At 41.6% G+C, this 22,513-nt stretch overlaps 3 protein-coding genes and 1 non-coding gene across 4 annotated transcripts; all 4 read left to right on the top strand.

Annotated features, from left to right (window-relative positions):
• Nucleotides 1-1,487: 1,487 nt before the first annotated feature.
• Nucleotides 1,488-6,097, top strand: pjvk (pejvakin). Its single transcript, XM_051427610.1, has 6 exons — nucleotides 1,488-1,810; nucleotides 2,304-2,499; nucleotides 3,022-3,163; nucleotides 3,589-3,706; nucleotides 5,157-5,300; nucleotides 5,385-6,097. Exons 1-6 carry the CDS (start codon nucleotides 1,600-1,602, stop codon nucleotides 5,684-5,686), a joined length of 1,113 nt encoding a protein of 370 aa, XP_051283570.1. The 5' UTR covers nucleotides 1,488-1,599; the 3' UTR covers nucleotides 5,687-6,097.
• trnar-ucg (transfer RNA arginine (anticodon UCG)) lies at nucleotides 4,503-4,575 on the top strand. Its single transcript has one exon. It is a non-coding gene; the product is annotated as a tRNA-Arg (tRNA).
• A 726-nt stretch (nucleotides 6,098-6,823) lies between the features above and the next one.
• pwp2h (PWP2 small subunit processome component) lies at nucleotides 6,824-13,830 on the top strand. Its single transcript, XM_051427391.1, has 21 exons — nucleotides 6,824-6,978; nucleotides 7,327-7,439; nucleotides 7,539-7,633; nucleotides 7,731-7,830; nucleotides 8,039-8,182; nucleotides 8,570-8,705; nucleotides 8,792-9,024; nucleotides 9,554-9,697; nucleotides 9,807-9,877; nucleotides 9,968-10,104; nucleotides 10,310-10,458; nucleotides 10,583-10,730; nucleotides 10,865-11,015; nucleotides 11,582-11,762; nucleotides 11,881-12,028; nucleotides 12,232-12,340; nucleotides 12,552-12,617; nucleotides 12,838-13,056; nucleotides 13,138-13,288; nucleotides 13,375-13,449; nucleotides 13,532-13,830. The coding sequence occupies exons 1-21, from the start codon at nucleotides 6,961-6,963 to the stop codon at nucleotides 13,701-13,703; spliced, it is 2,760 nt and encodes a 919-aa protein (XP_051283351.1). The 5' UTR covers nucleotides 6,824-6,960; the 3' UTR covers nucleotides 13,704-13,830.
• Nucleotides 13,831-14,518: 688 nt separating this feature from the next.
• eed (embryonic ectoderm development) lies at nucleotides 14,519-22,450 on the top strand. Its single transcript, XM_051427392.1, has 12 exons — nucleotides 14,519-14,669; nucleotides 15,397-15,549; nucleotides 15,713-15,805; nucleotides 16,063-16,128; nucleotides 16,899-17,024; nucleotides 17,653-17,734; nucleotides 18,879-18,970; nucleotides 19,077-19,210; nucleotides 19,324-19,429; nucleotides 20,274-20,432; nucleotides 20,610-20,683; nucleotides 21,393-22,450. Exons 1-12 carry the CDS (start codon nucleotides 14,550-14,552, stop codon nucleotides 21,517-21,519), a joined length of 1,332 nt encoding a protein of 443 aa, XP_051283352.1. The 5' UTR covers nucleotides 14,519-14,549; the 3' UTR covers nucleotides 21,520-22,450.
• Nucleotides 22,451-22,513: the final 63 nt, after the last annotated feature.

Below are 22,513 nucleotides of genomic sequence, written 5' to 3'. Positions count from 1 at the left end.
TTTTGTTAGATTACGTTCAGTCAACAGTGGTCAACATTCAAATATGTATCCTTCTTTATTGCAGTTTGAGGTTGTTCACTGCAAAAAAGGAATGTCAAGAAAGTAAAAATGCCTTTTTTTCTGGGAAATTATCCTTTTTTTGCAGTTTTTATTTGTTTTGTATTAAAAAAGTAATCTCATTTTAAGAATATATATCTAACTTTGTCATAATAAGATATTATAGCATTTCCTTTTCTTTATTTTAAGAATAAGACCACCAGAGAAAGTCGTCTTAAACAAGCAGCTGTTTAGTTTTTCATTGTTTTAATAACAAATGCTAAAAAATAAGAATGTTTCTGGTGCCTGCATTTAAGACAAAGTTGCTTATTTTTATCATGCAGTTTGAAGAAATTGTGTCTTTGCTAATTATTAATCTTATATTAAAGGTAAAAATTCCTAAATTCAACTCAATAAAGTGACAAAAATACTTATTTTAAGTCTATCTTAAGTAGTTTTTATTGTTTGTAATAAGCACAACTTGCTTAATTTTGGGGCATTTTTGTCTTGTTTTAATGCCCATTATGATCTTTCAGTGGATACATTTCTATGCTAGTTTGAATAATGTTAGGCAAGCAAAACTGGCTTACCTCACTGGCAGATTTTTAAAATTATTTAAGGTTGCCGTTAACTCAGAAATGAAATAAATAAAATCTCCTACTGTGCCTGCTCAGGTGATCCCTGTGTAATCCACTTTTACACACACAGCTTGAGTGCTTGTTAAAATTAGATCCAAACCCAAAAGTTCCTGAAATTTCGCAGAGCAGCCAAAACTAGATGGGAGTGTAAATTGCAGCGTGATGATGGTTTTTTTTATATATATATACTATTACAAGACTTTACAGAGAGAAATTACAGAGAGTGTAATGTATAGAAAGCTAAAACTGACCTCAGCTCTCGTGGTAAGAAAGCGTCTTACATGTGGCATTTAAAGCCGTCCGGCGTTCAAGCTATTTCTGGATGTATAGACTAGACAGCAGCGTAACCACAGGAGAGATCAACCCATGAGTGTGCATGCAGGACACACACACACACACTGTGGTGGACGTTATCCAAACTAAAAAAAGGGCTGCAATGAAAAAACATTAGATCTGACAAAAAAAACCACAGAGACATCCCTAAAAAAAAAATAATCCAGGCTTTTGGAGAAAGGCTTGTGGCCAAAGCAGATGTTTCATGTATCGCAGAGTCAAAGGGGAACATAGCTACTGTGTAGGACAGGATATAGACTGTTAAAGCTTTAGTCAGCACATAAACTGGCCCCAAAAAACCATGCTGCTAAAGAGTGTAAGACAATGCTCCTATAATGTGCTTTTTTTCCCACCTAATTTGTCACGTGACAGGAAGCTGCAGGCCTAACAGTGACCTATCAAGTTAACACACACCTTGTCCCATATTCCCTTACACACTACCTGCATTATTTAACGCTTCACGAGTCTGAAAGAACACTCCAGAATTAGCAGCTCTGAGCTCTCCAAACAAGACCAGAGGACATGGACCCAGCGGTGCTGTAGTCTCCCTTGGAGGTGTTTTCCCTGGTTTCATACTTATGCAGCATTTGAAATGTTCGCAGCAGCCACTAAGAACTTTGTGAAGCAAGTCGGGGACACGGGGAGGTTGATCCCCGTCCCGAGCCTGAGCGAGGCCGACCGCTACCAGCCCCTCAGCCTGGTGACCAGGAAGAGGAAGAGGCATTTCTGGAAGAAGAACAAGTACGCCTCCACTCCTTTCTCCCTGAAAGACATCCTGGTAGGAGAGAAAGAGATCACAGCAGGTAATGAAACAGAATAAGGAGAATCAACTTGATATTTTTGAGTATTTGTTCTTAAGTGTTGTTAAATTTGGCCTATTAAATAATCTTTTAACATACATGTTTCCCATTTTTATCCCTTTAAGTGACACTGAGTGAGAAATTATAATAAATCTAACACATATACACATTTTATACACATTGAAGTTTGAGTGTACTATTACGTTCTTCGATTGTTATTTTAACTAAAAACATTTTAACACAAACAAAAGTACAAAATTAAGTCAGTGTTACATCTACTAAAGCTACTTGATCAAGAATTGTTTAAATTACAAAATCAAGTTAAAAATAAAAAGAAATACTTGATGTAATGATGTATTTAGTTAAATAAACTTATCTGTCAAACATATTTATAAGTTCATCATGTGTTTTGAATTTGAGATATTAATTAATGGAAATACTGAAGTTTAGAATAAAAAGATAATAAATATGAATTATTTTATGTTTTCTGGAACAGGAGTGTCTTCTTATCAGCTCCTCAACTACGAGGACAAATCGGACGTAGCTCTCAATGGCCGATTAGGAAACCACCTCATCAACGATGTGGGGTTCAACATCAGCGGGTCGGACTCTGTGGCCGTCAAAGCCTCCTTCGGCATTGTGACCAAACACGAGCTGGAGGTGCCCACCTTACTGCGAGAACTCAACTCCAGGTAGCACAACGTGCTTTCAACAGCTGCTCAGTGTACGCGCTCATCTTCATCGGGGTGTTACTTAACTGATCAGTGTCATCTCTGTAATGTTTAATTAATAAGTTATATCATCTATGTTTCTATTATTTATTTAGCTTTTTGAAAGAGAGAGATGTGCTAGAAGTATTAAGGGATCAGCTCATGAGTTGGATTTCCATAAATATATTTTTCTAAAAGCAAATTTGACACAGTTAGATACCTGGATTCATTTTTCCTTAAGTTGATACCTGACCTCTGACCTCCTTGTGACAGAGGGAATGTGAGAAGAGGGTTTCCCTGTAAGGATGAATAAATGATCATGTTATTCTACACTGGTACACATACAGAATCTACATACATGAGGTCAACGTGAGACAGTAAATGGACTGTAGATGTCTGGTCTAAAGGTCTGTTGTAGTTGGAAATATTTGTAGTTAACTGTTTCTTCAAGGTTCTTCGAGATTTATAACTACATGAAACCATTTTCCTTTTCCTTTCTTTCAGGAAAGTGGACCTGGATCACTGCCTGGTCCGTCAGTCCAAGGAGAGCAGACGCAGCGCTCTTTGTGTCGTTGTGGAGAGCATCCGCACCACACGTCAGTGCTCCCTGACCGTCCACGCCGGGATGAGAGGGACCACCATGAGGGTAAAAACGCACACAAACACAAGTGTTAATATGGCGACGCAATACATGGACAACATAGACCGACCATCACCGGCAATTCATCCCAACCTGTTCCCAGTTTACTGCTTCATCAAGTCATTTAAAAATGTTACAAAGTCATTAGGTTTACGAGTCCGACCCTATAAAAATATCAAACTATTTTAAATATAAAAAAAAATACTCCCTTGCTCAAGTAGATACAGTTGGCTAATGTTAGTCATTGTGTTGTTTGCAAATATAAAATCTAAGTTTCTGAGACAGTTTGCCGACTCCTCTCCACCTGTGTCGCCATGCTGCAGTTTGGTGTTTACTGTTATCCTGTAATTGTCATTTGTGAGATATCTGTAAAATCAAGATTTTCAAGATGCCTCGCCAGACTTTGTCTCAAACTGCTGGTTCTTTCACAGTTTCAGATCGACGACGGCAGAAACCCCAAAGGTCGGGACAAGGCCATCGTCATCCCGGCTCACACCACCATCGCCTTCAGCATCTGCGAGCTGTTTGTTCGGCTGGACGGACGCCTTGGTAGGAACGCTACCGGCATCGTTCCTCATACATTCCCACTTCTCTAACAGATTTTTAGACTTAGTTAGACCCGAGTTTGATGACCCTCTAAGAGAGTTTTCTAGTCCCTCAGACAGTTTTCAGACTCAGATTGACCCCCCAGGGCAGCTGGGAAAGACTCTTCTTATACCTCTCTCATTTCCACTTTATATTAGAGACACGTCTGCTTAGATCAGATTGTGTGTGGTGATAATATACCTAGCGAACGTGTGTCCCCTCCTTTTGAAATGAGTGTTAGAGAGTAAAGATATTCTCAGCTGAAATTAGAAACTGCACCTTCCAATGTTTTGCCGACTCTGACTTTAATCCACGACAAACAGAGAGTGTGGTGAACGTCAGTGGGGGCACTTAAAGGATGAGGAGTGTGGTTATTGTGGAGATTTAAGGCTCGACTCTCTTCATGGTTGAAAGCTGCGTCCCACATGAAAAGCTGTGGTTGCATCAGTTGTGGTTAACACCTGAGGCTCCTCAGCGCTCTTCACGCCATACAATTCATCTCTTAAATTGTAAGCCGTAACAATTTCTCCGCCTCTAAACATTAAAGGGATCTTTTCTTTCTTTAGAGTCTTAGTATAATGATGAATTCACACTAAAAAGTCACAAACATGGGAGGCTACTTTATCTCAGAGGGTTAGAGTGGGTAACTAGTATCATCTTCAGGCCTACGGTGTATTAATCAACAAGGCCTCGCGACCCCACATAAAGCTTTGGCGACCCCTAGTGGGTTTCGTGACCCCACTTTTCCCACTGATTTGGGAACCACGTGGCCTAATGGACAAGGCGTCTGACTTCGGATCAGAAGATTGAGGGTTCGAGTCCCTTCGTGGTTGTAAAATGTTGTCTATTGAGTCCTGTAATCTCTCGTGTGTGAACCCCCAGAAGTGATCAATAGTCCTTTGTTCTGTTCTTAGAACAAATTGAGTGCAAGAAGACCTCAAATGAGAGATCAGATAACACCAAAGTCGTGGTCTCCAGTCACCATAATGTACAATACATAGCATTTAGGCTGTGTAGGTGGCTTTTCTTCACAAGGTCAACATTTACAAATGAAACTGCAACTATTTTGATATTTCAGTCATTGTTTAAAGGCCAAAAGTGCCCAAATTAACTTAATTGTCATCTATGATAGTACAAAAAAAAAAAAAAACAACTACAAAAGTTGAATGTCTTTTGCTTTTTGATTGTTGGTCAGACAAATAGAAACATTTTAAAGGTCCAGCGTGTACGGTGTTCCAGCTGTGATCCTCCATAATGTAACTCACTGGACCTTTAAGGCCTCAACTGGCCGACGTTTAACAGACCAAATGATTAACTGTGAAAGTACTAATCAATAGTTGCAGGATGTAAATACACCTGCGTTGCTGCCTGAAGTTACTCTCTCTCACGCACACATTTTCTTCCTCTGTGTCAGATATTTGTGTCGCTCCAGAGTCTCAAGGTGGATTTGAGCGGGAGCAGATCAGGGAGCAGCTCGGGGGTTACATCGGTCACTTCTCCATGGGACGACTGCGGCGGTTCCTGTCTGGGATCATCTACGGGAACCCCTTCAGAGCAGGTATATACGGTAACGACCCTCAGCTTCATCATACACACGCCACCATATTTGCTACAGTTTTGCTTTGTCCAACTCTTTGCGTAGAAAACCGAACATTTGAGGAGCTCACCCACTCCGACACCTACATGGACGACATGGTCACCGACTACTACGAGAAAGCAGCCAGCATGACGGACGTGTCCACCGCCTACCTGAGGGAAAGCTCCCACACGCGGGCCAACCTCCTCAAACACAACATCCCCAAGGGGCCCTGCGCGCTCTGCGGCATGGGCAGCCAGAGGCGGGAAACCGTTTACGGCTGTCTGGAGTGCTCGACCGGGGGCCAGAAATACGTCCGGCTGCATGTCGTGCCTTGTTTCGACCTCTGGCACAAAACGCTGAGGTGAAAAAGAGCTTGTGATATGAGACACTTTTCTTATTGGTTGTTGTTTAGCCTGCTGAACACACGCTGTTTTTTTTTAGATCTTTCTAATAAAAGACGGGGGCCGGGTCTTTGCACTGAAACACCTCGAGATGCAAATATAAACTATTATCGTCTCTCACTTTGCGGTGTAATTGTACAGGATCGTTTTCAGCTTTGGGCACCACCCCGCTTGTACACGTGCACTGCACCGTAGCTGCCAGATGCTCAATTATTCAGCAGCAGGGCGGGCGGGGGTATTGGGTGAAAATGGGACCAGAGGGATCGTGTGAAAGCCAGTGGCGGCCTGTGTTTGTTCTGTTCCAAGTGTGTCATTTATTTGGAGCAGGATTTGTATGTTTTCACTGTGTCTAAATGTGTGTGTATATATCAGAAGTTATAGAGGATGATTAATTGCCCTTTCGTGGAATTTGCCTTAATTTCCTCATGAGTCGTTTACTTTAAAGACGGCGTAATGTTTGAATGTTGTGTAACAGGACAGCATCTAACTAAAGATTGGTAACATTACCCAGCAATAGCAAAACCGATGTGTGCGTTGATTTAAGACACCATGCATCTTATTGCCTATAACTTTTAAATAGGTTATTTATGCTTTCAGAAGTTACGTAGTCTCACTTTTTAATACAATAAAATACATTTGGATTGCTGTCTTATGAGACTCTTAAGAGCTTTCGTTAATTTAAGGTTAATACTTGTTAGAGATACTGAAAAACATTTTGATTCAAGCAGGTTTAACCCAAAGTGCTCCCCTTCTTGTGTGAACACCCTCTGTTAAATTTAGTTGTTGGTTTTTTTTTTTAGATCTAGCCTTACAATATAAAGATACTACAAGAAATGTGTATTTGTGTGTTTGTATTTGATATTTCTGACAACACAAGAGCCAAAATAAACCATAAAGCACCCTCATTTGAACTCTAGGAATACATTCATTGCATTTTACTCACTTTTCCAGTAGATATTATTGATTATATTTAGTTTTTTCTTCTTATTTGACTGGATTTAGTCTAAAATAAAGACTGATGTGCCATTTTGGACGTTGTCGTGTACCCTCCCCGCCTCTAGAGGGCGACTTTACCTCAACTCAAGCCGGAAATGTCAAGTGTCAACAAAACACGTGTGGGTAAGCGGTGGAGGAAGAAGCATGCGTAATGTCAGCCCTACATATTTACACTTCCACTGACTTATATAAAGGTTTGAATCAGTAGATAAATGCGTGAGGATTAAGGGATATTCACTAAAATGAAGTTCGCCTACAGGGTAAGTGCGTCACTGCAGCTAATGTATGGGAGAGAACGTCACACCAAACTTCATTCAAAATTTGTTTTATTTAGTATTTTCTAACATTTTAAAGGTACAAGGTCGTTTAGCGCATTTAAAAACTTATTAATGTGAAGTAGAAGTATTCACGCTTAAATTCGGCTGACGTCTATGATACCAAACAAGCATTTTATTGTATGATTTTTATGGTTTTTCAATGGGCTCTGCTTCAACTATCCTCTACTAAAACAACAACAATTCACATGAACTTTTGAATGGAGTTCGGGATCAGGTTCTGTGTCTTTAAAAGTGATATAAATAGGAAAACAACTGTGTCTTTTATTGTAGTTTTCCAACCTGCTCGGAGCAGTCTATCGTCAGGGGAATTTGAATTTCTCTAAAGATGGCAACGCTGTGATCAGTCCGGTTGGAAACAGAGTCTCTGTCTTTGACCTGAAAAAGTAAGTCATGGTTAAATACATCAAAGTGTTAGAGCTGAGCTGAAATACAGTAAAAAAAAAAAAAAAAAATTAATTGATTTTATTTCTTCTGTCTCATAGCAACACATCTGAAACATTACCCATCTCCACGACAAAAAACATAACCTGTGTGGGTCTCTCTCCTGATGGACATTTAGCAATCGTGGTGGATGAAGGTAAGAGGTTCCCCTGATTTGAATTAAACTTTTACCTCCTTTATCAAGCATGAAACGACAAAAATCTAAACGTGTGTCTTGTGTTTGTGTCACACAGATGGCGCAGCGCTGTTGGTCAGTCTCATCACCCGAGCCGTCCTTCATCATTTCCACTTTCACAAGCCTGTCAGCAGCATCCGCTTCTCACCTGACGGCAGGTAATCACTCTAAAACCCAAACATAGTGAAGTTGCTGTCATATTTGACGAAGAAAAGCAGCAAATACTCACATCTGAGGAGCCGGAACCAGCAAATATCTGCTATTTCTGCTTGAAAAATGATCAATAATAAACATTATGGACTATAAAGTTCCTGATTAACTTCTAATTCTTTGTCTTTGTGGCTTTGATGTGTCTTTCCCTATCAGGAAGTTTGTCGTTACGAAGGAGAACGTCGCCCTGATGTACCACGCTCCTGGAAAGCAGCGGGAGTTCAACGCCTTCGTGTTGGACAAGAGCTACTACGGCCCCTACGATGAAACCACCTGCATCGACTGGACGGACGACTCCAAGTGAGTAGAAAGTTTAATCTGCAAATACTGTATGGGAGAGAACACCACGCCAAACTTCATTCAAAAATTGTTCGATTTAATATGTCACTACGTCTCGATAAAGGTGAAAAACAAGTGGCACATTTAAGACTCTTTATTGTGAAGTGTTAGCATTCACACTTAAATCGGCTGACGTCTGATACCGAACAACATGTTACTGTTTTGTGAACTGGTTGGACTGGTGTTATTTCTCTTCACCTGCTCGTAAGCAAGAGACTGTTGAATTCCCTAGTTTTTGAATGGAGTTTGGAATGAGGTTCTCTCCCTTTGACGCGAACAGGAGTTTATTTGTTACAATTTGTTAGACATCAAAATGTACAAGAAGTTGGACATTTTGTTTCCCTTCAGGTGTTTTGTGGTGGGCAGCAAAGACATGTCGACGTGGGTGTTTGGTGCAGAGCGCTGGGCCAACCTTATCTACTACTCCCTGGGTGGCCACAAGGATGTCATCGTGGGTTGTTTCTTTGAGAAAGACAGCCTGGATGTGAGTTTATTTTTTGCCTTCCACTACGTGTGTGATTTGGGCTCAAAGGATGAGCATGGAAAAACCAATATTCTGTGTTTTTGTAGTTGTATACGGTGAGCCAGGACGGGACGCTGTGTGTCTGGGAGAGCGACACCGAGCTGGACGGCCTCGTCCTGAAGAAGAGCCGGGACAAGCCCAAGCCCCCGATGCAAGGGGACGAAGAGGAGGAGGGTGAGGAGGACAGGGTGGAGGGAGAGGAGGGAGAGGTCATCAGAGGGAAAGTTGAAGCTCCAAAAGAGAAGAAGACCAAAAACGTTCGATACAAGCAGAGGAGCAAGTAAGACTTACTTTGCTGTCCTTCATTCATTCATTATTGTGGCATAATCCATTATTACACATTTCATTTTATTTTAGTTTGATGTAGCAGTTGAATTTAATAGTACATTTTTTCATTCCAGTCTCTCAGTCACAGTAGTTCTTCACAACCAGAAGTCCTTCCAAAAACTCACTGTAATGTTTGACACTTTGAGTGGCAATTATCCAGCCCTCCATTAAGCTCTTGGCTTCACACAAGCACAGGTTTATTTGTCCCTTGGCTGCTCTAAAATTGTAATGGCAGCATCAGCATTTGTAATGAAAATCAACATGTCTTGGAGTCATTTTTCTTTTCAATTAAAGCTTCAGAAACTCATAAACTTCCTCCCCAACAAGGTGCAGAGTGAAGATAAATACCAGATGAGGACTGATACTAAAGATATTGGCTGCTTCTTCCGCTGCTCCTCGGCTTTATGAAGTTCAATAAAGGCAAAAAGCAACTGATTCTGCAGCCTAACTTTCTTTATTCTCCTTTTCCTCTGCTCTTGTAGACACTTCTTCAACAAAGAGGGGGATTTTAACAACTTGACAACCGCCGCCTACCACAAGCCGACTCACATCCTGGTCACAGGTTTCGCCTCTGGAATCTTCCACCTGCACGAACTTCCAGAGTTTAACCTTATACACTCCTTAAGGTGAGAGAAAAGTTAACTTTTTGTTTATGGCAGGGTAGATTTAAAAAAAAAAAAAAAAACCCCACTCTTTTCCCATTTGAATGATGGCTTTAAACGTGTTTACTTCCAGTATTTCAGACCAGAGAATCACCTCAGTGGCTATTAACAGCTCTGGAGACTGGATCGGCTTTGGGTGCTCGGGTAAGAAGATGTGTTTGTTTTACATTCTCTAATAAGTAGCACAGAGTATACCTGTTTTTGTGGGGTTTTATGTAAGGATTGTTGTTTCAGGGATGGGTCAGCTGCTGGTGTGGGAATGGCAGAGCGAGTCGTACGTCTTCAAGCAGCAGGGACACTTCAACAACATGGCCTCGCTCGCTTACTCACCAGACGGACAGTACATCGCAACGGGGGGCGACGACGGCAAAGTGAGTGCTCCACGCTTCACACCGCGGTGTGTTTCACCATTCAAATGTAATCCTTTCAGGGGCTGAACATTTTTTAAAAAAAAGTCTTAAATAGATGTTTGTTCTACAGAAAAATAAACAAAACAACAGTAAATAGCGAACGACTCGTACACGTGCGAATCCTGGTGGTTGTGTCAGAGATCAGACTGCGGTTTCATTTCCACAGGTCAAAGTGTGGAACACCAACAGCGGCCTTTGCTTCGTCACCTTCACAGAGCACACCAGCAGCGTCACCAACGTCACCTTCACCTCCAGCGGCTTCGTCATCGTCAGCGCTTCTCTGGACGGGACGGTCAGAGCGTTCGACCTGCACAGGTGACGTATAGCGATGAGATAACAGCCGAGCAAAAACACAGAACAGAAATGAGTTTGTACTGTATGAATATATTGCACGTTAGCGCCGCTGTACATGACCGCGTGTCCGTTTTCTGTATTACAGGTACAGAAACTTCAGGACATTCACGTCGCCTCGGCCTGCGCAGTTCTCCTCCCTCGCCGTAGATGTCAGTGGAGAGCTGGTGAGCGCGGGAGCTCAGGATTCCTTTGAGATCTTTCTGTGGTCCATGCAGACAGGCAGACTGCTGGAGGTAGGCACATAATGACAGGTCTTCTCTCAGTTATCTGTTTAGAGGTTTTCCAGTGACATGTAATAAAAAAAGTGGGTTATGTTTAAACATGCACTTAGGTACTCCTTTATGCCTCCTGCCCTGTGATTGAATAGGTCCTTGGAGGCCACGAGGGTCCCGTCAGCTGCCTGTGTTTCAGTCCGGTTCAGTCCATCCTGGCCAGCGCCTCATGGGATCGCACCATCCGGCTGTGGGACATGTTGGACAGCTGGCAGGTCAAAGAAACACTTGCCCTCAACTCTGATGGTAAATATGGTTTCTTGAGTAAACCACCAGTGATGTAGCCTGGTCATTTGTGTGTTGGGAGTTGTCATTTTTCATACTGCCACTAGGGGGCACACACAAATAGGGTGTTTCCAGTGTAGGAACTTTCCCAGGGGAGGAAGGACTAACTTTGATGATAGTTCCAGGGGTAATACTTTCGTTAGGGCCACAGTTTGTAGGGCAGACCCTCACTAATTCCCTCACAAAACAAAGAAGTCTCTCTTACTGACATTAGGTCTATTTGCCTTATCTTCACAGTGCAAACAGGAATGCAAAAAAGGGTCTTTAGTTCCCCTGGTTCCATAGTTTCTGGTTACAAGACTGTTTCAGGTGGACTTTGTATCATTATTCCCGTGCATATCTGCAAAGTTTCTTCAACTATGGAGGATTATTTGGGGGATTTCAGGAAGGGACTACAGAAAAGCAACCGCAAAATCACACATTTAAATAGCAGCAGAAGCACAGTTGTTCTCACATAATGTAAAGTAACTCTGCTACAAGTGACCACACTCTGTGTTTGTGTGTGTGTTTTTTTTTTTCCCCTTCAGGTTTGTCAGTGACTTACCGCCCTGATGGTCAGGAATTGGCTGTGGCCACCCTAAACGGTGAGATCTCTTTCTGGAACCCGCACACGGCCACACAAACCGGCTCCGTGGCTGGACGCCATGACCTGGAGATGGGCCGCAAAGAGACAGATAAAATCACAGCCAAGCAGTCTGCAAAGGGAAAGTGAGTGAGAGAACTGAACAGACATTTCCTGCAGTCCAAACCACAGAAGAAAAGTTTGATTTGATGACTTACTGCGTGCACTGATTCAGGTTGTGCTTCACACTTCTCGTGCATCCAGGTCCTTCACGTCGCTGTGTTACTCTGCGGACGGGGAGTCGATTTTGGCGGGAGGCCAGTCCAAGTTTGTCTGCATCTACAACGTCAAGGAGCAGATGCTCATGAAGAAGTTTGAGATCTCCTGCAACCTGTCCTTTGATGCCATGGAGGTACACGGCCTCTCCTTCAGCTCAGTCAGGACCTGTAACTGCTCTCAACTGTAGATACAGCGTAAAATGTAGTATTGAGCTTTAATGGGAAAACAGTGGGTTCATTTATAAAAATAAAAAAAACAGAGCTTCGCTCTTGAAAATCTGTGTGTAAGTTAGCGTGTGAGCCCCGTTATCTGACTGTGGTCCTACGTTACCTTCAGGAGTTCCTGGACCGACGGAAGATGACGGAGTTCGGCAGCCTGGCTCTGGTGGACGAGGGAGCTGGAGACGGAGACAGCGTCAACATCAGCCTCCCTGGAGTCAGGAGAGGTATGACGCTCACTTCAACACAGATATTATGAATTATGAGAATACCTTAATTCTCCCAATAGAGGTTCAGAAATTTGCAGTGATGAAAACAAGGTAATTTCAGTGCATTAGGTTCGATTTGGATTCAATATTTTTGTTCATAAATTGATAGAATTTGTTCTCACTGCAGTTTATTCTGTATATATGTTTTACTTTCTGTGTATCTTTACAGGTGATATGAGTTCTCGCCACTTCAAGCCAGAGATCAGAGTGAGCTCGCTGCGGTTCTCCCCTACTGGTAGGTGACAGAATTACACGTGTTTTTCCCCTGCGAGAAGTTGGCAATATCAAGTTTTGTGAGTAGCAGTCAAATCTGACAAAAGAGATTAAAAGAAGCTTAGAAAAAATAAGAACTTTTTTTAAAACACATACTTTGATCTCATACAGTTAAGATAAAGTTTAAGACGACGACTGCGAGGGCGAAACCGGTGTCATAAAGTAGTTCCGTCTTTTCTCAGGTCGTAGCTGGTCGGCCACCACCACCGAGGGCCTGCTGGTCTACTCCCTCGATGGATCTCTGGTCTTTGACCCGTACGACCTCGACCTGGACGTGACGCCGGCCAGCATACGTAAGCAGCTGCGGCTTCAGGAGTGGGCGTCGGCCATCGTCCTGGCGTTCAGGCTCAACGAAAAAGCCCTGAAGCAGGAAGTGCTGGAAACGGTGCCGCACGAGCAGAGTGAGTGAACCGTCCTTCTCACAACGCGGTGGATTTAAAAACTATTAGCTATGATTTGACTGCCTGTGTTTGTTGTTCCAGTTCCGGTGGTTTGCGGCTCTCTTCCTGACATTTACGTTGAGAAGCTGCTGAGCTTCGTGGCGGCAAGTTTGGAAAAGTCGGGTCACCTGCAATTCTACATGACCTGGGCCAAGAGCCTGCTCATGCTGCACGGTCAGAAACTCAAGAACAGGTCTGCTCCCAGTCCCTTATGACTGTTTTATTGCGTGCACATGGCTGTCTGAATGAGTGACTGAAGCTGATTATGTTTACGTGCAGGTCAGGGGCCATACTGCCCACGCTCCAGGCGCTGCAGAAGAGCATCCAGAGACACTTTGACAATCTGTCCAAACTGTAAGTCTCAACATCAACCTCCACTATTGTAGAAGTGGCCTCAGTGAACCCTGAAACCTGAATTTGTGATTTCTTTGCACAGGTGTGACTTTAACATGTTTAACATTCGCTACGCGGTGGCTCTGTCGAAGCAGAGGGGCTTAAAGAGAGCAGCTGAGGAAGACGAGGAGGAAGAGGAGGAGGAGGAGGAGGATGATGAACTGTCTGAGGAGATGAGCGTGGCCTCCTTGGAGGGTGCAGACATGATCCTGTAGGCCTGAAGCCAGTCCACCTCCTTCCAACAACAATAATAATGTTGGACTTTAATGAGATTTTTGTGTATTTCAAAAAACATTATGATTGTAAACAGTTTTTTTTATTAAATGAATATATGTAAATGTGCATGTTTTTGTGTTTTATTTTTGCCTGTGTTCAGTTTGGTTAAAGCTCCCACTTATTCAGACTGATTAGACTTTATTTTGGGACTGTGTGGGCTCGTACAGGTTGATAACTCCCTGACGCTCCTCAAATGAAAACACGTTTCTGCAAAACCTCTAAAGAAATAAATGAAATATTAGCTTTGTAGCATATGCAAGATGCGTCCATCCATTTTATTAAGGGTGCTTGTTGCAATACAAGAGGCTCCTTTCATTGTGCAACGCCTATGCCCCCAGGCCAACTGGAAGATGTAGTCCTTCCAGGATTCAAAGAACTACAGAAAAAGGGAGGTATCCAGAAGCAGCGTCTTTTAGTATCTGGACCACTTCACAAGAGAGAGGCTACTGGTTGTAGTCTTGATATTAGACATATTGGGAGAGACATTTAGTGCATTTAATGGCACTGAACTTATTATTGTTGCAGAACTTTGTAGGTCTGCAGCTGCTAAAATGTTTTTATTACTTTTCATTGTAAAAAAAAAAACCAAAAAATGTTACAATAATGTAAAATACTGATAAAAAAAAAGTATACCTAACATTAAAAAAAAATAAAGCAGCTGTGACTTTTTTTCATCTGGATTTAAATGAAACGAAGTAAAAAAAAACACGAACTACAACTTGAGACCGGTTCGAACTACAATACCCAGCAGTACTTGCGGCGGAAGAGGCGGAGTGAGAAACAAAATGAGGGAAAATAAGAACATGCCCGAGTCCCCTTCTCAAGCGGGAAAAGAAATACCGGCGAAAAAACAAAAACTAAGCAGTGACGAGAACAGTAACCCCGATTTATCAGGAGACGAGAATGTAAGCAGTTAAAACTTTTTGTTTAATCGACGAAATGAGCCGTAAATCGCTTCTTGGCGACTTAGCATCGTGCTAAAGTAGCCGGCCAGCTAAAGTGGTGTTAGCCTGCAGCTTTTGTTCGGCTGTTACCGGCGAGATTCAAACAGCTGGTGTAATTGATTTATAGTGATATTCTGACTTTATTCTGTCCAGAATGCACCACACACGGATGGTCTTGCGAGCACTGGGTGTGTCTGTGTCTTACAAACACACAGTGTCTCGTCTTTTCATCGGACTACACGCATTCACGTGTAACCTCTGGGTTAGCCTTAGCACTAGCGGCTAGTGGAAGTTAATCAGGGAGGTGATTATTTGAAATGTGCATTGTGGTTGGTTTGCGTTAAGGTAGCTGTTGCGTTAAGGTTTGAGGCATGATTGTATATTGTTATAAGCAACATAGAAGGGAATTAGTAACCATAGCAGAGCCACGATGGTCGCTTATCTAAACTATTCACCTTTTTTTTTTAAATTTCTTTTAGCATATATAAGTATATAAAAGTTGCATCTTAAATTATTTGTGCAAGAAAAAACCTGTTACCTACAGCATGGTAGCTACAAATATGCAGATTATGCAACACATTAGTGTCACTTATTAAGTAATATGTTTGAAGACAGCTCCAGATACTGGTGACTAATTATTGTTCAGCTTGTTGGTTGATTGTTGATTGTTTATTGTCTGCCTTTGTAGGATGATGCTGTCAGTGTGGAGAGTGGGACTAATGCAGAGCGCCCAGACACACCCACTAACACAGCCAACGCCCCGGGAAGAAAGAGCTGGGGCAAGGGCAAGTGGAAGTCCAAGAAGTGCAGATATTCTTTTAAATGCGTCAACAGTCTGAGGGTGAGTACGGACGCCACCTTGAACAACATCTACACAAGCTTAATAAACAGTTGCACATGAAATCGTGACTTTTAGGAACATGAACGTTATTTAGATTGTTATAGGAGTACAGTCGTGTTCATTTTCACGCTCCGAATTCATAATGACATTATGGTTTCTGCAGGAGGACCACGGACAGCCGCTGTTTGGAGTCCAGTTTAACTGGCACAGCAAGGAGGGAGACCCGCTGGTGTTTGCCACAGTTGGGAGTAACAGGGTAGGTGATGATGAGGCAACTGACTGACGAGGGTCATGTGGTGTTTCTGAGTGGCTCATTTCTTGATACTGCTTGTCCTCTGTTGGGCTACAGCATTTATATAACATGTCTTGGCTACAGCTTGATGTTTTATCGGGTATATACACTTAAATGCGTGTAGTGGGTCAGCATGTTATGCAGCTATGCATGTATAACCTTTTTGTTTTTGATTCGATGTTGTCTTGTTCTATACTTAAGTGCTGTCTTTTCTCCACCAGGTAACTCTGTATGAATGTCACTCTCAGGGAGAAATAAAACTCCTGCAGTCTTATGTCGATGCAGATGTATCCTTTCACTCGTTTGAGATGCTTTTAAAACTGTCTCCTTCCTCATTGTCATTCTCTCGCCAAGATACAGTTTCATGTCCGCATAGTAAGTCCAACTGCTTTTGTTTTAAGCCTAGATGACCGATAACCAGCGCAGACATATTTAATTTGTTGTGACCTGAGGTAAACCAAACAAAGACTGTATTAAGATAAGGCCATGCTTGAAATGTTTGCATAGAAATGTTGTTTACATCTTGTGTTCTGGAAATCATTTGAGGAAGATAAAAACATGTAGTGTCCTGCTGACTGTGGAAAAAAATGGGACTGTAAAAGCAAGTTGCCAGTTTAAGTGTTATAAAGAAGCACAGCCACTTTTTTTTTTTATCACCCTGCCTTGCTCTCAAATCGCTCATTTAAAGTGAGATTCTGCCACAGTTTAGATATGAGTGCATTCATATAAACTGCGTGATCATACCAGCCTTAAAGCAAAGCCCCAAACTCAGAGTTGGTGCAGTAGAGAAAAGTATATAAAAAAATTGCAGCTTCTGCCATTTGGATATTGCAATTTTGATTAATTGTGCAGCCCTACTTTTCAGGGGTTTTTTTTTGCCAGTATGTGGATGTTAAATAGGTCTTAAATTGCATTCACAGTGGTCTTAAAATGTCTTACAATTAACCTGTTAAACTTTGCAAGTTGCAGAAAAGTAATGACTCCACCTTCTCTTAGGCGAGGTCAGTTTAAAGAGTGTTTTTTTGTTTGAATTTCCTTGACTGAATGTGTTGCAAAGGCAGACGAGAACTTCTATACGTGTGCCTGGACGTACGACACCAACACGAGCCATCCACTGTTGGCTGTAGCCGGGTCCCGCGGCATCATTCGGGTGATCAACCACATCACAATGCAGTGTATCAAGGTAAAGTAGCTCTGCCGTCTCTTGGCACACAGCCCTCCTTTCTTCTTGGAGTAACCCAGCACACACGTTGCCCTCTTGCTGAACACACATAATATACATTGGTGCAACATACATGTCTCTGATTTAAACATCAGAATCATTAAATAAACCCATTTTGTAGCATGTAATGTTTAAATTCCATGTATTATAAATATAATTGCCCAAAAGAACTAGTAAATGCTTTGGTTAAAGATGCATTTAGTGAATCAGATGGGTAGTAAAAGATGGATTAAGCAAGATGACTGCAGTCCTTTCCTGCACTGGCTTGTTTTGGGGGGGCATGTGATATTGTTTGGGGCCATTTTGAGTGTAGTTTTCCCTCCAGATTTCTAAATGTGGCTGCTGACATTTTCAGGTACAGGTAGCCCAAGTTAGGATTTGATATAAAAATGCATTTAGAATCATAAACCATTCACCAAAAGTGATTCCCTGTACATTTACCTCTTCCACTCAACAGCCTACGATGTAAACCACTTCTATGTGGCATATACGGTTGACCCTGGGAGGGGAAATTAAGTTTTATGAGTGTGAATAAATCAAGATCCTGTCTACAATTAGAATTTTTTGTGTGTGTGTGTGTCAAATCCAGCATTATGTAGGTCATGGAAATGCCATCAATGAGCTCAAGTTTCATCCGAGGGATCCAAACCTCCTCCTGTCTGTCAGCAAAGGTAAAAGACCTGCAGTAACCTTCAAAATGCTTCATATACAATTAAACTGTAACACAGGAAAGCCAATAAGAGGACAGTATTTCACATTTATTTGTAGGGTGAATACAACAGCAGTGACATGTGAAAAGGCCATATTCTTGGATGTAATAACATAAACTTTGATGGCTTTATAGACCTCATTTGTGATTTGTTGCTACCTTTATGGCATGTCTATAAAGCAAAATAAAAAAGTAGGTCACTACTCAGTGATATGACCATGTGATTGTCAGGTGGTTCCTTAATCCGAGTCCCATGGCCCAGGTAGCAGCATGTCTTGCTTGATAAGGGCAGCAAAGGTGAATGTTTTTCCAGTTACAGCCTGCTTTAAAGTTGTTAAATTCACACGTTCACACCACGTAGGTGCCCAGAACATCCACCTCTGCTCGCCTCGCTAAAGGGCATCATGATGTTTGCAGTTGGTTCAGTGTAAAGGAGGTGTCACTCATTTAATTTAGCTCTTACAGCTGCCTCACAATCACTACCAACGGCTGATACATGAAGTAAAATACATACTGTCCACGTTTTGGTTTGACTGTAGTTCAACCTGATTTTAATCCTGTAATGGAGGCAAACAGCTCATTGTTTGCTTGTTTACAGGAGATCATAAACAGTTAGACGCAGTCCAGTTTTATGTGGTATAAAATAATTGGTGAATTATTGGACTGCTCTTTGAAGAAGCTGTTAAACCTGCAGTAACAAGTTGTGAACAAAACATTGACATATCGCCTTTTTAAAGTGGATCTGTTGAACTTGTTAGCAAAAAAAAGAGCTTATTTACACATCTAGCAGTTTCATAACAGCATTATTATTATTTGGAGTCGTGTTTCTGTCCACCTGGTGAATATAAGGTCAATATTCACTCTCTTTTAGCTCTGTTTTTGGTCTCCTCCAACCCCTGAGGGAAATATCTGGCTCTTTAGCTGCTAAATGATCCACTATGTTCACCAGCAACTGTGTCTGTCTGCTGTTTGCTGCTGAGCAGGTAGTGTAACATGGGTTTTTAGAGCTTTTACTCAATAGTAATTATACTGAAAGTGATTATCTGATGCTTGCATGCATGAAAGGACCTGGTTTTATTCATAAGCGACTGTACTTGTGTCCTCAGATCATGCCCTTCGTCTATGGAACATACAGACGGACACATTAGTGGCAATATTTGGTGGTGTGGAGGGTCATCGCGATGAAGTCCTGAGTGCTGTAAGTATCGTTAAATCAGCCCCTCTGGGAATAACAATACTCACTACCTGGATTTACATGAGATATATATATATATATATATATATATTTTGCAATCCCGCTGCAGGATTTTGATCTTCTGGGTGAAAAGATTATGTCATGTGGGATGGACCACTCCCTAAAACTCTGGCGAATCAATTCAGAGAGAATGCAGAAAGCCATTCGTGGATCTTACGAGTACAATCCCTCAAAGACCAACAGGTGGGGGAAACACTCTTTTAATAGTTTTTACCTGCATATACTAGTAGGCTGTCCAATCTCCAGTTTTTGAACTGCTTTATCTTCTGTTTTTATTCATTGTGTGTTTTCTTCAGGCCTTTCGTCTCGCAGAAAATTCACTTCCCGGATTTCTCAACGCGAGACATCCATAGAAACTATGTGGATTGTGTGCGGTGGCTGGGGGATCTAATTCTTTCCAAGGCAAGTTAATAAAGAGTGTATCGATACTTGAAGTGGCTTTAAAGTATTCGAACCCCATCACTGTTTATGAGCTTTATTGTGTTTTAGATTGAACTCAAATGGCTTTACAGACCACATCCATCAATTAAATGTCCTTTTTTGGCACATAGTAATTGAAATCTCTCACTGGGGTTATGGGTTTCTGTGTGTGAAGTTAAAGAGCGAGTCTGGATTTATTGAAGTGGGGTTGTATGAAGTGTTCATACATAGTGTATAGCAGTCTGCAAGCCCCCAGTTTGGAGAAAGGAGACCGGAGTACCAGCATGGCAGTTTAAGTGAGTTATTGCTGTGGCAGCAACAACATGTATTGTAGCCGTGTAGAAGAAATCAATATCAGTTTAAGTGTACGCTATATTTAGACTATTGTCACACTTCACTTTGCTGTTAGACAGCCATTTCCGACGAGAAACTGAAGCAGTTAAATCCATCTGTGTCCTCTTCAAAGCCACCAGACTGCTTTGACAAATGCAGTCATTTTACCTCGCAGCGCACGGGGAGTTGTTGGTTTAAGTTGCATCAATCCTTAACTTACATCAGCTGCTGTTTTCTGCAAGGTTAAATGAGTCTGGTGTCTTTTAAGAGAACACGGATGCATCTAACTGCTTTACTTTTCTCCTGTCTGCTTCTCCAATAGATAAGTACCTTGTACAACCACACTTTCAAAACTCTGAACAGACCCTTTAAAGAAAGTGTGCAAAAAGTGGTCTGACTATGTTGTGAGGCCCCTCCAATGGGAAAACTGTGATCTTAAATATGTTTAACAGGCTCTCTTTTTATCTTTCCTGTTTCCTTTTTGTGTCTGCAGTCCTGTGAAAATGCCATAGTCTGCTGGAAACCAGGAAAGATGGAGGACAACATCGATCACGTTAAACCAAATGAGTCGAATGTGACGATTCTGGGACGCTTTGATTACAGCCAGTGTGACATTTGGTACATGCGCTTCTCCATGGACTTCTGGCAGAAGGTGAAGTGATTTATTTTTAGAACATTTTTCATCTGTAGCTTCATATAAGGGCATTTTTTTGTACAACACATGAATGATTTGACTTGTAGAGTTAATATATTAAGCTACAATCATGGTACTCAAACTAAAGGTAGAGTAGGTCGCTGATATTTTGTCTTCTGGGATGCTGATTTACAGATGCTGGCTCTAGGAAACCAGGTGGGGAAGCTTTACGTGTGGGACCTCGAAGTGGAGGACCCTCACAAAGCAAAGTAAGTGAGCAGCCCCGGGGACGAGAAAGCTTTTATTATAACAACAGATGAGTCACACTTTTAATCCCCATCGACAGCCAGGACACTCCCTCTGTCACTGATGATGAATATAATGCGGTGCCTGTTTCAGACCCGACTGTTGTTAAACAGGTTTAAACGTTACACGAGTGTGATGTCAACGTCATGAACTCAGCCAAAGTAAACCTTAAAACAACTTGAATACATAAATATCATATTCAATGCATAACAACAGTACAGAACAACTGATAAACTGTAGTGTTAATGAACACAACTGCAGGATTTTGAGCAGATAATTTTCTGCAACTGTTGATCATTTTACACAATTCTCTGCCTGTATTGTGTATTTATTATTATTATTATCATACATACTACCCAAACTTAAAGAAAAATACAATTTCCCTCTTTTTATTCAACCCAACATATCTTCATTCATGGTTAACATAACTTTAACATGGAAATACAAAACCTGAAAGTCAAAAGAAGCACTTCTATGAGCTTCAGCGATGAGTTTTAATCCATTTTAAGGTGTTCTATTGTTGTTTATTAAAGGGAAAACACAAACGTCTGATGTTTGTAGGATTTGTGTACGAGGCTCAGTGTGAAGTCCCTGCTGCATTTAACAAATCGGCATGTATGGTTTATTTTCCCTGGCTGCATTTGTGAAAACGGTCCTCTCTCTGGTCTCCAGGTGCACCACACTGACCCTCCCCAAATGCACGTCGGCCATCCGGCAAACCAGCTTCAGCCGCGACAGCAGCATTTTGATAGCCGTGTGTGACGACGCTTCGATCTGGCGCTGGGATCGACAGCGCTGAACCGTGTGGGGGGCTTTTTTTTTGGCTGAAGAGTTTTGGTTCTCGTTGCTCCCTCCCTCCCTCCCTCCCTCCCTCCCAACCTGCAGCCCCGTTGTACAGATCTACACTGCAAGAAATGTCCGTTTTGAACGTTTTAGTCTTCAGGTGGTCTAAACAAACACTTCCTATATTTCCTCAAAAAAGTGAGAAAACTGTGCCACGGTGGGATGATTCCTTTTGTTTCTTTGGCCAAGGGAGATTGTTTTCATTTCCTGTTTGTCTGCCAGCAGGATTTTAAAGTTAAAAGAAGGCTGATGACAGAAAAGGGACATTTTATATCGAACAAAACATCAACAGCGATGGTAAAGACATAGTTTGTTCCATAAGTAAATATTTTAAATTAAATAAAAACTAATTACAGCAGCACGTTGGAGACTAGATCAGTACCGGGGGAGGTTAAGTGCCTTCTAGCTTCCTATGCAGACTCGCTTATCGGACCTTATCAGATCAGTCTTTAGAGGAATCGTCTGCATCTCAGTCAAATGGCAGATTTTTGTCACTTGTTTTGGGAAAAATACGACAGAAATAACAGATGAAATGACCAAAGATGGATTTTTAATTTTTTTTTTTTTGCAGTGTGCCGTGTTTTGTATTAACTTTCTCACACAAAAAGATGTTTCACCTTTTTTTTTTCTTGACTTATTCTAACATTCCTTTGCGTCTTTTTTTTTTTAAATACCCTCTTGCTTGGCTTTGATGGCCCCCCTCTTCCTCTTCTTCATGTGGACACACAAAAACACAATACACTCTATAAAAGGTATTTTGTAAATATATATACCAAGAGTCAGTTTGTGCAATTACTGAGGTTGACAATGGACACTTGAAACTGTATTTGAAGTCATTTCTGTCGCTTTCCAAAAAAAATAAAAATAAAAAATCCAAGTAGCTTTTATTTTGAAATGTTTGATTTAATCCCCTATAATAAAAGTGTGAAGGGAGGGGAAGGGATGTTTTT

The sequence above is a fragment of the Dicentrarchus labrax genome, unplaced genomic scaffold, assembly GCF_905237075.1.
Source record: "Dicentrarchus labrax unplaced genomic scaffold, dlabrax2021, whole genome shotgun sequence".
NCBI classification, from domain to species: domain Eukaryota; kingdom Metazoa; phylum Chordata; class Actinopteri; family Moronidae; genus Dicentrarchus; species Dicentrarchus labrax.
This window is presented reverse-complemented; position numbering and strand designations above follow the sequence as displayed.

Coding starts and splice junctions, on each gene's coding strand:
- pwp2h (XM_051427391.1), top strand. Junction 9,878..9,967: donor GATCGGCTTTGGGTGCTCGG/GTAAGAAGATGT, acceptor TTGTTGTTTCAG/GGATGGGTCAGCTGCTGGTG. Junction 12,618..12,837: donor GCTGCGGTTCTCCCCTACTG/GTAGGTGACAGA, acceptor GTCTTTTCTCAG/GTCGTAGCTGGTCGGCCACC.
- eed (XM_051427392.1), top strand. CDS start 14,550: ATGAGGGAAAATAAGAACATGCCCGAGTCCCCTTCTCAAGCGGGAAAA. Junction 15,806..16,062: donor CCACAGTTGGGAGTAACAGG/GTAGGTGATGAT, acceptor TTTCTCCACCAG/GTAACTCTGTATGAATGTCA. Junction 17,735..18,878: donor CCTCCTGTCTGTCAGCAAAG/GTAAAAGACCTG, acceptor TTGTGTCCTCAG/ATCATGCCCTTCGTCTATGG.
- pjvk (XM_051427610.1), top strand. CDS start 1,600: ATGTTCGCAGCAGCCACTAAGAACTTTGTGAAGCAAGTCGGGGACACG. Junction 1,811..2,303: donor AGAGAAAGAGATCACAGCAG/GTAATGAAACAG, acceptor TTTCTGGAACAG/GAGTGTCTTCTTATCAGCTC. Junction 5,301..5,384: donor CGGGAACCCCTTCAGAGCAG/GTATATACGGTA, acceptor CTCTTTGCGTAG/AAAACCGAACATTTGAGGAG.